The following is a 14,125-nucleotide window of genomic DNA, read 5'->3' as shown; positions in this document are numbered from 1 at the left end:
TGCACCACCAGGGAAGCACCAAGCCAGTTATTTTGTAGAATGTCTTTCAGTTGTGGTTTGTCTGATGATTTGTCTGTGGTTTGTCTGATTTCCTCATGATTAGATTCAGTTTATGCATATATGGCAGGTATTTGGCAGAAGTGATGTTGTGTCCTTCGTGATATATCCTGTTGGGGGCCCGTGATCTCACCATTACTGTTGGTAGTAACCTTGATTACTTGATTAAGGTGTATTTGCCAGGTTTCTCCACTATTATATTAGTCTTTTTCAATACTTTTGTGATTAATAAGCATTTGTGGGAAGGCCTTCGAAATTGTATGTCTTCCTCCTCATTAATCTTTCAATTGTTTCATTTATTTATTTATATCTGTGTGGACACATAGATTCCTATTTTGTTGAATGGCTTATATTCCCTTACTATTGTTATTTGTATTGATGCTCCAGTTATCCCAGATTTGGTAGTGGGAGCCCCTTCAAGCTGGCTTCTTTGTTCTTTTGTCATGGCCCCTCATTCTTTGAGTACTTGGTTACTTTTTAGCACAACATAATGTTCCAGGTTCATTTGGTACTTGCTCTGCCCCACCTCAACCATTTCTCCAAAGAGCCCTGGTTCCTTTTAGTAGAGAATGGCATTAGAAACCAAGATCTGGGTGCTAGGTGTGCGTATTAGGATTTTGCTGATCCCAAGACCTCTCAGGGGACAGAACTAGGGAATAGTTGTATTTTCTATAAGTACAGACATTTATATCTATCTATCTATCTATCTATCTATCTATCTATCTATCTATCTATCTGTTGAAGTCCATGGGTTCACATCAATAGCTGCAATTGCAGTCCAAACCAGAGGGTTCATTCTATTTCTCTACCTTTCCATATTTGTAACTTCCTTTTTAGACTGTGAGAACCCCAGCTCCTATTATCTATAGTAGTTTTACTTATTTGATCCATTTCTCTATATTACCCAGTCTTTCATAGTTATTGCTACATTCTGCCTACTCCCTCACATCCCCTGCCCAATTAGAAACTCTTTGCATCCTAATCTGGCTTTGCCCCACTGTGTTGGGATGCCCACCTCCTAGGACCGTGTCCTTGTTAGCTTGGTCTCCAACACTCTGTGCCACCTGGGCCCCAGGCCACTGCCCTTCTTCTTCACTCACCTTCAACACCCCACGCCAAGTTGCCCTCTTGAGGATTCCCTCCTCACCCTGCTGGAGCTCTGAGATCCTTGTTGTGCAGCTGCCCTCAAGCATGGACATAGTCCTCCCTCACCTGCTTTGGGCTCTGACACCAGCTCTTGGCCATCATGACCAGCTCTCCCTTAATGGCTTTTGGACTGAATTGTTTGTGAAGGGGCTTCATGTTGTCTTTTGAGAGAGAAGTTTTTTGGACATCTGTTTAGAATTAAAAGTTTATTTTTTTTCTAATTTAGAACTATTTTATTTGAAGAGATTTCCTTCTGTAGTTCTAAACACAAAACGAATGCTGTTTGACTGCTTCAAAGGTATCATTGTATTTAAATGCATCATGTGATATATTTACATTTTAAGCCACGCTTGAAATTGAAGACTCAAATCAACCCTTTTTTTTTTTTTTTTTTTTTTTACCATGAGATAGTCTTACTATTTTGTATTATTTTGACAAAATTCTTTCTTCATCTTAGCTCAGAGCACTTTTTTTTTTTCACACACACACACTGTATTTTATTTTTACAAGAGATAAATAGACTGACACCAAGCATTGTACATGGATGACCACAACAAAAGCACCAATGATTGCAATTACCAAACGTGAAACACACTCATACTATGTCATAATATTGACATTCAGTCCAGTAATCCTCCACTGTAACAGCTCCTTTACTTTGCAGTGAAAATTGATTTGTATATTCTTTGCCTCTGAGTCCTTGTGGGATTTTTTTTTTTTAATAATTCAGACAGAAAGTCACAAAAATTATACTCATCCTCATCAGTTCACTCAGTCCCATGTAATTAATTTTTTTTTTTCATCTTGATCTTTTGTTAGCACTTTTATGAGTTCATCAGTTTTTCATTAGAGTTCTGAAAATGCTTATTCATTCAGTTCAGCAGTATAGTCAGTTACCAGAAACCTGTACTTGTCAGAGTCTTTTCCACGAATTTCTTGAAGATGAAAGCCTTTTATAGGAACATATTTGCAAAAGCATCAGAGTACACCCAGAACTGTCTGTAAATGACAAAAGACTTAAAAATGACCACTGTTAAAGATTTGATGAAAGTTCATAATAATGCAGTTGACAAGAAAATTAGTTATTTCTGAGATATACATTTTAAAGTAATAACTAGGATTATTCCTTATAACATTATACCAGAACATATAAGATTTTTAGAAATTTCATGTAATGTCTGAAACATTTATATTAACATATTTCCGTACAAATAACCCAATGAAAGTTTAGTATTAGTTGTTTTGTTTGTTTTTTTATACTGCAGGTTCTTATTAGGCATCAATTTTATACACATCAGTGTATACATGTCAATCCCAATCGCCCAATTCAGCACACCACCATCCCCACCCCACCGCAGTTTTCCCCCCTTGGTGTCCATATGTCCATTCTCTACATCTGTGTCTCAACTTCTGCCCTGCAAACCGGCTCATCTGTACCATTTTTCTAGGTTCCACATACACACATTAATATATGATATTTGTTTTTCTCTTTCTGACTTACTTCACTCTGTATGACAGTCTGTAGATCCATCCGCTTCTCAACAAATGACTCAATTTCGTTCCTTTTTAAGGCTGGGTAATATTCCATTGTATATATGTACCACATCTTCTTTATCCATTCGTCTGTTGATGGGCATTTAGGTTGGTTCCATGACCTGGCTATTGTAAATAGTGCTGCAATGAACATTCGGGTGCATGTGTCTTTTTGAATTACGGTTTTCTCTGGGTACATGCCCAGTAGTGGGATTGCTGGGTCATATGGTAATTCTATTTTTAGTTTTTTAAGGAACCTCCATATTGTTCTCCATAGTGGCTGTATCAATTTACATTCCCACGCTTGAAATTGAAGACTCAAATCAACCCTTTTTAAAAAAATAAATTTATTTATTTATGGCTACATTGGGTCGTCGTTGCTACGCGTGGGCTTTCTCTAGTTGCAGCAAACAGGGGCTACTCTTCATTGTGGTGCCTGGGTTTCTCATTGTGGTGGCTTCTCTTGTTGCGGAGCACGGGCTCTAGGTGTGTGGGCTTCAGCAGTTGTGGTGCATGGGCTTAGTTGCTCCACAGCATGTGGGATCTTCCCGGACCAGGGCTCAAACCCGTATCCCCTGCATTGGCAGGCGGATTCTTAACCACTGCACCACCAGGGAAGTCCCAATACAAGCTTTTTATTATTTTTTAAATTACTTAATTTATTGTGTGTGTGTATACAAATATACATATATTTTTTTAGCCTTTTTTTTTGAATTTTTGAATTTTATTTATTTTTTTATATAGCAGGTTCTTATTAGTTATCCATTTGATACGTATTAGTGTGTATATGTCAATCCTGATCTCCCAATTCATCACACCACCACCACCCTACCACTTTCCCCCCTTGGTGTCCATACGTTTGTTCTGTACATCTGTGTTTCTATTTCTGCCCTGCAAACTGGTTCATCTGTACCATTTTTCTAGGTTCCACATATATGTGTTAATATACGATATTTGTTTTTCTCTTTCTGACTCACTTCACTCTGTATGACAGTCTCTGGATCCATCCACGTCTCTACAAATGACCCAATTTCATTCCTTTTTATGGCCAATACAACCTTTTTAACAAAGAAAGTATTAGTTGTAACAAAACATAACTATTCATTCTACAGATTATCATTTTTCCTAATATGACCACTAAATATAGAGCCCCTATTAAGTTTTTTTTTAGAAATGCAAACTATGTTACCCTTCTCTTTACTAGTAATAAACTATGACATCCATTTGACAAAGCACTACCCAACCCTACCAAAGTCATTTCTGCAACTTTTGCAACTCAAAATTGACCATCTTTTACACTTAATCTGTCTCCTGTAAGGAATGGATGTAAATGGTTATGTCAAGTGCAGAAGTCAGTCTGTGTCAATTGGTGTGTATTTTATATTGTGTTCTTAACACCAGAAAATGAAAAATAAGTACTCTTATGTGAATGAAACATACCCTTTGATAGTTATCACAAAGGCAGAATCAACTGATTTTTAGTCAGGACTAGTGTCTCAATGTCCATTTCTTTATTAATGCTTTTTATGGAAGTGTGTTAAAAGCATAGGTAGAAATGCACACGTGAACAGCTTACTTCTCTCCCAATACCCACTTGCCTGGCCTTGCTCCTCCTTTTCATGGGATCAAGCTCCTGAGCCCTCAGCTACAGAGGCTGTGGTGCCTAGTCAGTATTTTTAAATAAAGCAGATCTCATATCATCCTTTTCTGAAAAATGAAGTACAGAGAAGACTATGGAAAGTAGTGAGAAAGAGCATACTGTGAAAAACAAAAAACCAAAACCATAGGATGTGATGTTCAAATTTAGAGAAGAGCTGGTTCATGATAATTGTCAGTAAATCATAAAGTGGGGAGCAGATTGGGCCAGGACTGGAGAGGCAGGAAGGCCAGGGAGCCCCAGTGCGCCTGACAAAAGTGGGCATGCTCCAGATGGACAGTCTAATTACGAACATCACGGCAAACATTTTCACAAAGCTGTAAACTCTTCAAGGCCAGGGACGGTGGCTTACTCAAGTCTGTATCCCCACTTCTTAGCACTTTCTTGCACATGATAGACATTTAATAGGTATTTCTGGGAACCAGGGAACTGAGCTGAATCAGCTCACTGCTTTCAAAGCCATTTTGGGTGGTGTCTATTCATGCAATTCATTCACTCCTCTGCCTAAGGCAGGGATGACAAACAGACTTCATCTCACTCTGATGGACTGGTAATGGATGCCTGGAAGCATGAATGGCACAGATTTTGGGGGACTTCCTTGGCAGTCCAGTGGTTAAGACTCCGCGCTTCCACTGCAGGCGTCACGGTTTCAATCACTGGTTGGGCAACTAAGATCCCCGCAGGCCACGCGGTGGGGCAAAAAAAAAAAACTGCATAAAGAAAAAATGACGTGGATTTTGAGACCAATTCCTGGCATGGAGGAAAGGAGTGCCGCTCATTCACAATGCCACCTTGAAAGAATGGTGGCACAGACGTTCTCTATTCCCCACCCCTGGTCTAGGAGAAAGGAATCCAATGAAAAGTTAGTATTTTATAAGAAGGAAGAAAACGCAAATAGCTCAAATATTTCATTTTTTCAGGCAATTATTGGTAGAGTTCTAAAAGGATTATTTCTTTGGCTAATGTTTAACATTTAACATAAAATAACTCATAATTTGATTTATAATTATTTGAATCATAATGTACATTGGTTAATGAGCTGTGTTTGAGGAAATTAGAAAACAAATAATAATTTACATCTACAAAATAATAATATTCATTTCTCTTCTAGCTCTTCCACCAAAGCCACCGAAGCCAATGACTTCAGCCATTACAAATGGAATGAAGGATGGTTCTGTTTCTCTTCAGGATGCAGAATGGTACTGGGGAGATATTTCAAGGTAACTAGAAGGGTACTATAATTGAATGAAGTTTAGAAAAATAATTTTGAGATTAAGAGTTAAAATAAAACATTTTTAATGCCCCACAAGTTGTCATTTAAAGAACCTTTCAAATTTTCTGAATGCTTTTCTTCCCACAAAAAAAGTGACAAGAAAATCTTTCAATTATGGCTGTGATTATTACTTTTAATACTGTATTGAGGATAGACTTCTGAATAAATGAAACCTATACATTTAGGTTAGGTGCATGTGTTTTAGGATAAAAGATATTTATCTGTACTTAATTTTCCTTACTTTTCTGTTTCTAAGGCAATGGTTCCACAATCTTTGCATGCACAAGCATCATGGGGTAGGGTCCAGGAATCTGCATTTATAACCTCCCCAGGTGATTTTTATGCACCCTTCACACGCCTCCTTTTGAGAAACAGGACTCTAGGATAGATTTGCTTTTTGGGTAAAATGTGGTTTTGGAAAGCTTTGAACTTGCAGAAGGAAAAAATATATATGTATATATATTTTAAAATTTGAACATTGTATTTTCTTGTTTTTAAAAATTCCTATCCATTTCTGCCAAGTCAGATTCCAGGTTGCTTCTATATTGCTCTATATGCTTGTCCTTCTCTTTCTCTTGTCTGTTCTCTCCCATTACAAAGTAGCACTCATTTCTTTTTTTTTTCCTTATCATTTTAACCATCTTTAAATATACAGTTCAGTGGCATAAAGTACATTCACATTATCATTCAACCATCACCACCATCCATCTCTGGAACTCTCATCTTCCCAAAGTGAAGCTCTGTACCAATTAAACACTAACTCCCCTTTCCTCCTGTTCTCCCCAGCCCCTGGCAAGCACCATCCTGCCTTCTCTTTCTATGAATTTGACTATTCTAGGTACCTCATATAAGTGGAATCATATAACATTTGTCCTTTTGTGTTTGGCTTATTTCACTTAGCATAATGTCTTAAAGGTTCATCCATGTTGTAGCATGTGTCAGAATTTCCTTTTTAAGGCTGAATATTATTCCATTATATGTATATACCACATTTTTATTTATTCATTCATCTGGACATTTGGCTTTGGTGAATATTTGGATTGTTTACAGCTTTGGGCAATTGTGAATAATGTTGCTATGAACATTGGTGTATAAATGTTTGTTCAAGTTTCTGCTTTCAGTTCTTTGGGTGTATACCCAGAAGTGGAATTTCTGGGTCATATGGTAATTCCTTATTTAATTTTTTAAGGAAGACTTAATATATTTCATATTCAAATTGATCAGAAAATTTAAATTTTAGCAGTGTACAATAAAAGGATCTGTTATATTTAAATACTACTTAATTTATATTTTAAGACCATGTGGTTCTATAATTCAAGGTTCTTTTATGCCCTGCCATTTTCTTTGAGTCTTTTAGTGTTGTTCCTTAAAGTCCTAAACCAACTCTGCAGAAGGAATTTGTTATCAGTATAAATGCAAATTGGAGAATATTATATTAAAGGTTGTGAACTGAGTAAATTATCCCCACTCTGATCTGACCCAGCTGCCACTGTTGCTTAAACTTAATCTTCTTCCTAAACAGCTGTTGTTTTTTTCTGAAACTCTACAAGTTCATACCTGCCTAAGGAAGCCCTAAAGGCTTAATGGAAACACTATTCCCTACAGACAGTTGAAACCTGGAAGAGTTTAAAAATCAAATACCCTTCCTTAGATTGCATAACACCAAAAATCAAAACAGAAAGAAATACCTAGGGGGAGGAACTAAATGACCTCTGGCAGCCCCCATGATTCTATAACCTTAGATGTACCCACCTCCCAACTAGTCTTAGTGATAATATGTGAAAAGAACAACCAACACTTACATTTTTTTCGTTTTTCCTATAATTCTGTTCTTCAGGGAGGAGGTAAATGACAAATTACGGGACATGCCAGATGGTACCTTCTTGGTCAGAGATGCCTCAACAAAAATGCAGGGAGATTACACTTTGACTTTGCGGTGAGTATTTTTCAGCATTTTGGCTAGGGCTCTACTAGGATTATTTATTTATGGGTATACAAAGATTCCTGTATTTTATTTAAATCTTTACATACAAATTTTTTCATATTTTTATTTAATTTAGATACATAATTTTTAGTTTGGCTAACTGTTCTTTTTCTACACATTTAAATATTTAAATGTAATATTAAAAAGGCAACAGTTTTTTTTTTTTTAATTTTTTTAATTTAAAAATTATTTATTTATTTATTTATTTATTTATTTATTTATGGCTGTGTTGGGTCTTCGTTTCTGTGCGAGGGCTTTCTCTAGTTGCGGCAAGTAGGGGCCACTCCTCATCGCGGTGCGCGGGCCTCTCCCTATCGCAGCCTCTCTCGTTGCGGAGCACAGGCTTCAGACGCGCAGGCTCAGTAATTGTGACTCACGGGCCTAGTTGTTCCGCAGCATGCGGGATCTTCCCAGACCAGGGCTCGAACCCGTGTCCCCTGCATTGGCAGGCAGATTCTCAACCACTGTGCCACCAGGGAAGCCCAACAGTTTTTATTTTTATGTAGCAATAAAACAAAAAGGCTTAAAATCCCTAAATGTAATGAAGTAAGAAATATACTGTTGACCTTATGAGTGAAGGAGAGAAGTCATGGGCACAGCCTAAGGTTATTAATGATGTGCTGGGAATCCACCCCTTCAATAACTACTGTTTTCCTTAATACAGACTTCAGAGAGTAAAACTCAACATAATTTAGGCTGATGAGGATATGTAGAAGATAAAGCAATTCTCAGCCTATATCATGCCATCCATGTGGGCATATTAGAATCTCATAATGTGAATGTATCATTATTTATATTTACAAAGATGGGATGTTATATATTTATAAAAAACTTTTTTTATAGATATATTTTTAATTAATTAATTTTTGGCTGCATTGGATCTTTGTTGCTGTGCATGGACTTTCTCTAGCTGTGGCGAGTGGGGGCTACTCTTCTTTGCGGTGTGCAGGCTTCTCATTGCGGTGGCTTCTCTTGTTGTGGAGCATGGGCTCTAGGCACGCGGGCGTCAGTAGTTGTGGCTCGCGGCCTCTAGAGCGCAGTCTTAGTAGTTGTGACGCATGGGCTTTGTTGCTCTGTGGCATGTGGGATCTTCCCGGACCAGGGCTCGAACTCGTGTCCCCTGCATTGGCAGGCGGATTCTTAACCACTGCGCCACCAGGGAAGCCCAGATGGGATGTGTATTTAAATAGGTTAGGAATACTGTATTAGATATTTCCACATTTAGTTTTAACAATTAACATAGCCTAAGGGCAATAAAGTCTTGTGATATTTTTTTTTTTTAAAAAAAGGAATATCTAAAGAAAAGAAGAACGATAACAATAGTGACAATAACAACTTCCTTGTACTAAGCATTTTACATTCAATATCTATTTATCAAAACAACCTTATGAGGTAGGTATTATTAATATTTCCATTTTATAGATGAAGTAACTGAAGCTTAACTTGGTTAAGAAACTTGTCCTAAAAACACTTAGCTTGTAAGTGGCAGAGGATGAGTTCAAATCCAGACTTATCTGTCTCTTTGCTGCCTTTCCAACCTAGTATCTTTAGGAAAAATAATCCCATATTTTATGCTAGAAATTTGGGGTTTATATCAGTTTCTGGTAAAGACATTAATACCTTAGGACTTCAGTTGTGCTGAGGAATAATTAGTGTTCTACAGTGATTCATTCAACATAATTTTTTCCCATTCCAGTCAGGCTTCTGTCTCTACTACTCTACACGGACAGCTAAACCAATGGCCACTTCTCTCTTACCTTACCTGACCTCTTAGCAGCATTAGTCATAGACACTTCTTCTTAGAAAGTTTATTGTCTTGGCTGTTGTGACGTCACTCTCTCCTAATTTTCTTCCTAACTCCTTTGCTCAGTATCCCAGGGCTCAGAATTGGGCCTCCTTTTCTCCTCTGTATTCATTCTCCCAAGGTGAGCTTGTCCTCTCCCATGGCTTTAATATACAGCTTCGTGGTGATGATTCATAAACCTTATCTCCAGCTCTGACCTCCTGAATTCCAGATGCATATATCCAGTTGCTACTTAGATAACTAGAGGACATACTAATTTTAATATAGTCAAAGCAGAATTCTTGATTTCTAATGCATCTCCTCAAAGCAGAATTCTTGATTTCTAGTGCATCTCCTCTACCCAGACTGTTTCTCTTCTAGTCTTTACTTTTTTCAGAAGCAGAACCACCATCTCTACAGTTACTAGAGCCACAAATCTTTTTTTCCTCCCTTTCCCTCAGCCTCATATCCAATCCATCATTAAACAAGTCCTGCCAACTCTACCTCCAAATCTACATCCATAATCTCTTCACACTTCTCTACCATCCAAATCTAAGCCACCATCTTCTTGCTTATATTTCATAGTTATCTCCTAACAGATTTGGATATGTAGAAAGTTGGGAGAGGAGGTTTGCAGGATTAGGTAACAATAGGAACAAAGATATGAAGGTGAGGAATTATAGAGTCCTGTTCTGTGAGATGCAATCCCATTTGGCTAGAGGGTAACATTTGAAAAGAGGAAAAAGCAGTAGGGGATAGAAGGTTGGAAAAGGATCATGTTGAAGAGGGCCTTGAATTCTAAAATTTGGGGTTTGTGTTTATTATCATAGGGAGGCGGGGGAACCATTTCATTTTTTAAATAGGGAAGTTATATGATCAGACCCTATTTGAATATAAAAAAATAAAAGAGGATAGAAACTAGTAAAGAGTTAGAAGGCTATTATTAACTGAGAGGGAATGATCATCCAGAATTAGATTTATTCTTTAATCATTTAATATTATTGAGTGACCACATTGTTCTAGGAAAAGAAAATGATGGACAAGCCAGACATGGTCTCTTGTCTATAGTGTTTATATTTGGGAAGGGGTATTAGTGGGGGAGAGGGAGACAAAATAAACACATAAAAAAGAAATGAGGGCGTTCCCTGGCAGTCCAGTGGTTAGGACTTGGCGTGGCCCTGGGTTCAATCCCTGGTTGGGGAACTAAGATCCCGCAAGCTGCGAGGCACAGCGAAAAAAGAAATGAGCCTGAATCACTTTGTTGTACACCTGAAACTAACACAATATTGTAAATCAACTTAGTTCAATAAAAAAAAGAGAAAAGATAATTTCACAGTGTATGAAGTGCTATATAGGGAATACATAAGGTTATCTGATAACAGAATATGAGGAAAGGGAATTTCACATAGTTTTCAGGAGGGCCTCTCTGAGGATATGACTTTGGAAAACTGAAGGATTAGAAAGAGCCAGCCAGAAAAGTGTTCCAGGGAGAGGGAACAGAAAATGCAAAGACACTGATTTTGGAAAGATTTGTTAGATCCAATGAATGCAGAGACCGCTGTGCCTGGCTTCCAGTGTGAACCACAGAGTGGTAGGAGATGAAGCTGAAAGTGGGAAAGAGCCTAATGCAGAGAGCCTGATGAGCCATGGTAGGGAATTTGACCTTTATTTCTAAGTGCAAAAAAAATTAATAAAAGGTTTTAAGCAGGAAAATGACATGATTGAAAAATTAAATAAACTATTACCTAGGATGGTGGCTCTAGGAATGGAGTTGAGGAATCAAAGTAAGAGGCAATGTGGAGCTAAGAGCTAAAAGAATTTGATAATAGAAAAGATATGAGGTTGAGGAGGAGTTAAAAGTGACTGTGGTTTGACCTTGTGGGACTTAGAATGAATGTGCCATTTATAGAAATAGGAGAGCCAGGAGCAGTTGATTTTTAGCTGCTTCAGAACTTCCAGGTAAAAATATATCTAGACTATGGCTAGAAATTTAGGTTTAATGCTTAGGAGAGAGTATAGGGCCAGAAAAAGATTCAGGTACCATCTATATAGAATAATTGGAATTTTAAAGAAAGAGTTTATTTTGGAAAAAATGGGTAGTGGCTGAAGGCAAATTTTTTTAGGGAATAACTGTGTTTAGCCGCAGGATGGAGGCAGAGAAAGAGCAGTCTAAGAGGTTGAGAGAAAAGAGTAATGTCCTAGAGGTCATGGGAGTATGAAATATTAAGAAGGAAGTGGGGACGGAGGGAAGGAAGGGAGTAGGGAAATTTCAGTCACTGCAAAGAATTGAGCCTGGGATAGAGGAAGTGAGCAGAGTCTGAATTTGGTAAAAGTCGTTGGTGACCCTCAAATGAGAGGAATGAGAGTGAAGTCAGACTGCAGAGAGTAGGTGATGAGAAAGTAGAGGTTTTTCAATTCAGTAACCATTTAAAAAATCAGCAAATAGTATTTATTGTAGAAAATCTGGATAGTTAACAAATCTTTAGGAATCTGATATATGCCAGGCATTGGGCCAGGTGCTAGGATATAAGAAGGAATAGCATGATTCTTCTGTTCAAGAAGATTACAGTGAAGGAGAGGCATAATTAAAAATCCACCGGGCTTCCCTGGTGGTGCAGTGGTTGAGAATCTGCCTACCAATGCAGGGGACACGGGTTCGAGCCCTGGTCTGGGAAGATCCCACATGCCGCGGAGCAACTGGGCCCATGAGCCACAATTACTGAGACTGCGTGCCTGGAGCCTGTGCTCCGCAACAAGAGAGGCCGCGATAGTTAGAGGCCCGCGCACCGCGATGAAGAGTGGCCCCCGCTTGCCACAACTAGAGAAAGCCCTCGCACAGAAATGAAGACCCAACACAGCCATAAATAAATAAATAAATAATAAATTTAAAAAAAAATCCACCATTCCACAATTCCTTCATGTCTTTACTTCCCTCCTCCTCTGTTTAGAGTCCATGGTCCACTGTTAAAATTACCCTTGTGAATATATCCTCTCTCCAAACTTGCTCCTCTCTCCCTTCATAGTAGTCATCTAACTATATTCCAACACTTGTTAAATTCAACTCTCCGTCTATTTTTTGCTTATACCTGGGCAGCTGAATGTGGAGAAAAATACATCATGCTGATTGGTCTCACATTAACTTTGTGACTGCCAATCTTAAGTGGGCATTTAGCACTGCCCAGCTGAATTTGCATTTCCGCAATCCATTTGCTCTCTCACTTTTCCTAGATGATAGTTTCACATATTCTTTTTTTTCTCTTCAGACCAACAACCCACCTCCTTCCCTTTTAACAAGCTGCTTCCTGTTTCTCTGAGGACATGGAAGCAGTTAGAAGACATAATTCCATCATGCTCCTGTTGCTATAGCTGTCAACATGAATGTGAATACTCTGCCTTTTTCCTGTTCCATTCATGTCCTTGTCCAAGATCCCGTTGTGGACTGGATCCCATCCCATCCCTCTAACCTACTCAAGGACATCACCCTAGGAATTATCTTGTCCTTTCTTTTGTATCAACAGTTTTTGTCTCTCTACTGAGCCGTTCCCATCAGTATATAAATATGCTATACTGTCTCTCACTTAGGAATAGTAAATAAAGAATACTCCCTTGACTCTCTCTTTCCAGCTATTTCCCTATTTCTCTGCTCCCATTTACAGCAGTATTCCTCAAGACAGTTCTCTATAGGCATTTCTTCTATCTCTTCTTTCATTCTCTTTAATCCATTCCAGTCAGGCTTCCATCCTTACCATTCCACTGAAACCATTTTGTCAAGATCACTTAGTGATTCTCTACTTTGCCAAGCCCCAAGATCATTTACCCAGTTGATTATTTCCTCTTTGTTGAAATGCTTTTTTTTTAAATTGTTTTTTTGGATACCATTTACTTCATTAATTCCCCTCTTGGTTTCCTTTGCTGGTTCTTTGTCATCTCCCTGACCACTAAACATTGGTGTACCCCAGGACTTAGACCTCGGACCTTTTCTCTTATTCAACTATGTTCATCTTCAAATAACATCTATAGGCTGACAATTCCTGATTTTATACATCTAGCCCAGAACTTTCTCCTGAACTTTAGATTCTTCACATAGGCTGCAGGATCCTCTGCTCTTGGATGTTCACTAGGCATCTCAAATGTAACATGTCTAAAACCAAAATGTTTTTTCCTCTTTAAACATGTTCCTTTTATATATCCTTCTTCACTCCAATAAATGACAATTCCGTTCTGACTACTTAAGATAAAAACCTTGAAATCATCTTTACCTTGTCTCTTTCTCTCATATCCATATCCAGGCCACAGCATATCCTGTCAGCTCTCTCTTCAACATATATTCAGAATCCCACCATTTCTCAGTGTCTCCACTGCTACTACCCTTGTCCAAGACACCATCATGTCTTGCTTAGATTATCTTTCCACTCTACCCCTTCCCACTTTGAATGGTCTCATCTCAACCTAGCAGCTAGAATGAGCCTTTTAAAACACGAAATAGATGATATCATTCTGCTCAGACCCTCTTGTGTTTCCCTATCTTACTCAGCAAAATCCAAAGCCATTACGATGACCCCATAGGCTATTAAATGATCTAAGCTCCTTTTATATCTTTTACTTTGTCTCCCACTACTCTCCTTTTTGCTCATTCAGCCCCAGCATCACTGGCCTCATTGCTGTGCCTGGAACATGCCAAGCTTGCTTCTA

At 38.3% G+C, this 14,125-nt stretch overlaps 1 protein-coding gene across 2 annotated transcripts in view; it reads left to right on the top strand.

Annotated features, from left to right (window-relative positions):
* PIK3R3 (phosphoinositide-3-kinase regulatory subunit 3) overlaps positions 1-14,125 on the top strand; it is an 87,045-nt gene that overhangs the window by 43,648 nt on the left and 29,272 nt on the right. For both annotated transcript variants that reach the window (XM_068539795.1, XM_068539794.1), the window contains exons 2-3: positions 5,505-5,613; positions 7,504-7,602. In XM_068539795.1, the coding sequence (XP_068395896.1) occupies positions 5,505-5,613; positions 7,504-7,602 (208 nt within the window). The remainder of the gene's footprint in view (positions 1-5,504; positions 5,614-7,503; positions 7,603-14,125) is intronic.

This window comes from Eschrichtius robustus, chromosome 3, assembly GCF_028021215.1.
Source record: "Eschrichtius robustus isolate mEscRob2 chromosome 3, mEscRob2.pri, whole genome shotgun sequence".
Classification (NCBI taxonomy): Eukaryota; Metazoa; Chordata; class Mammalia; order Artiodactyla; family Eschrichtiidae; genus Eschrichtius; species Eschrichtius robustus.
Note: the sequence above shows the minus strand (reverse complement) of the source record. Positions and strands in the feature narration are given on the sequence as shown.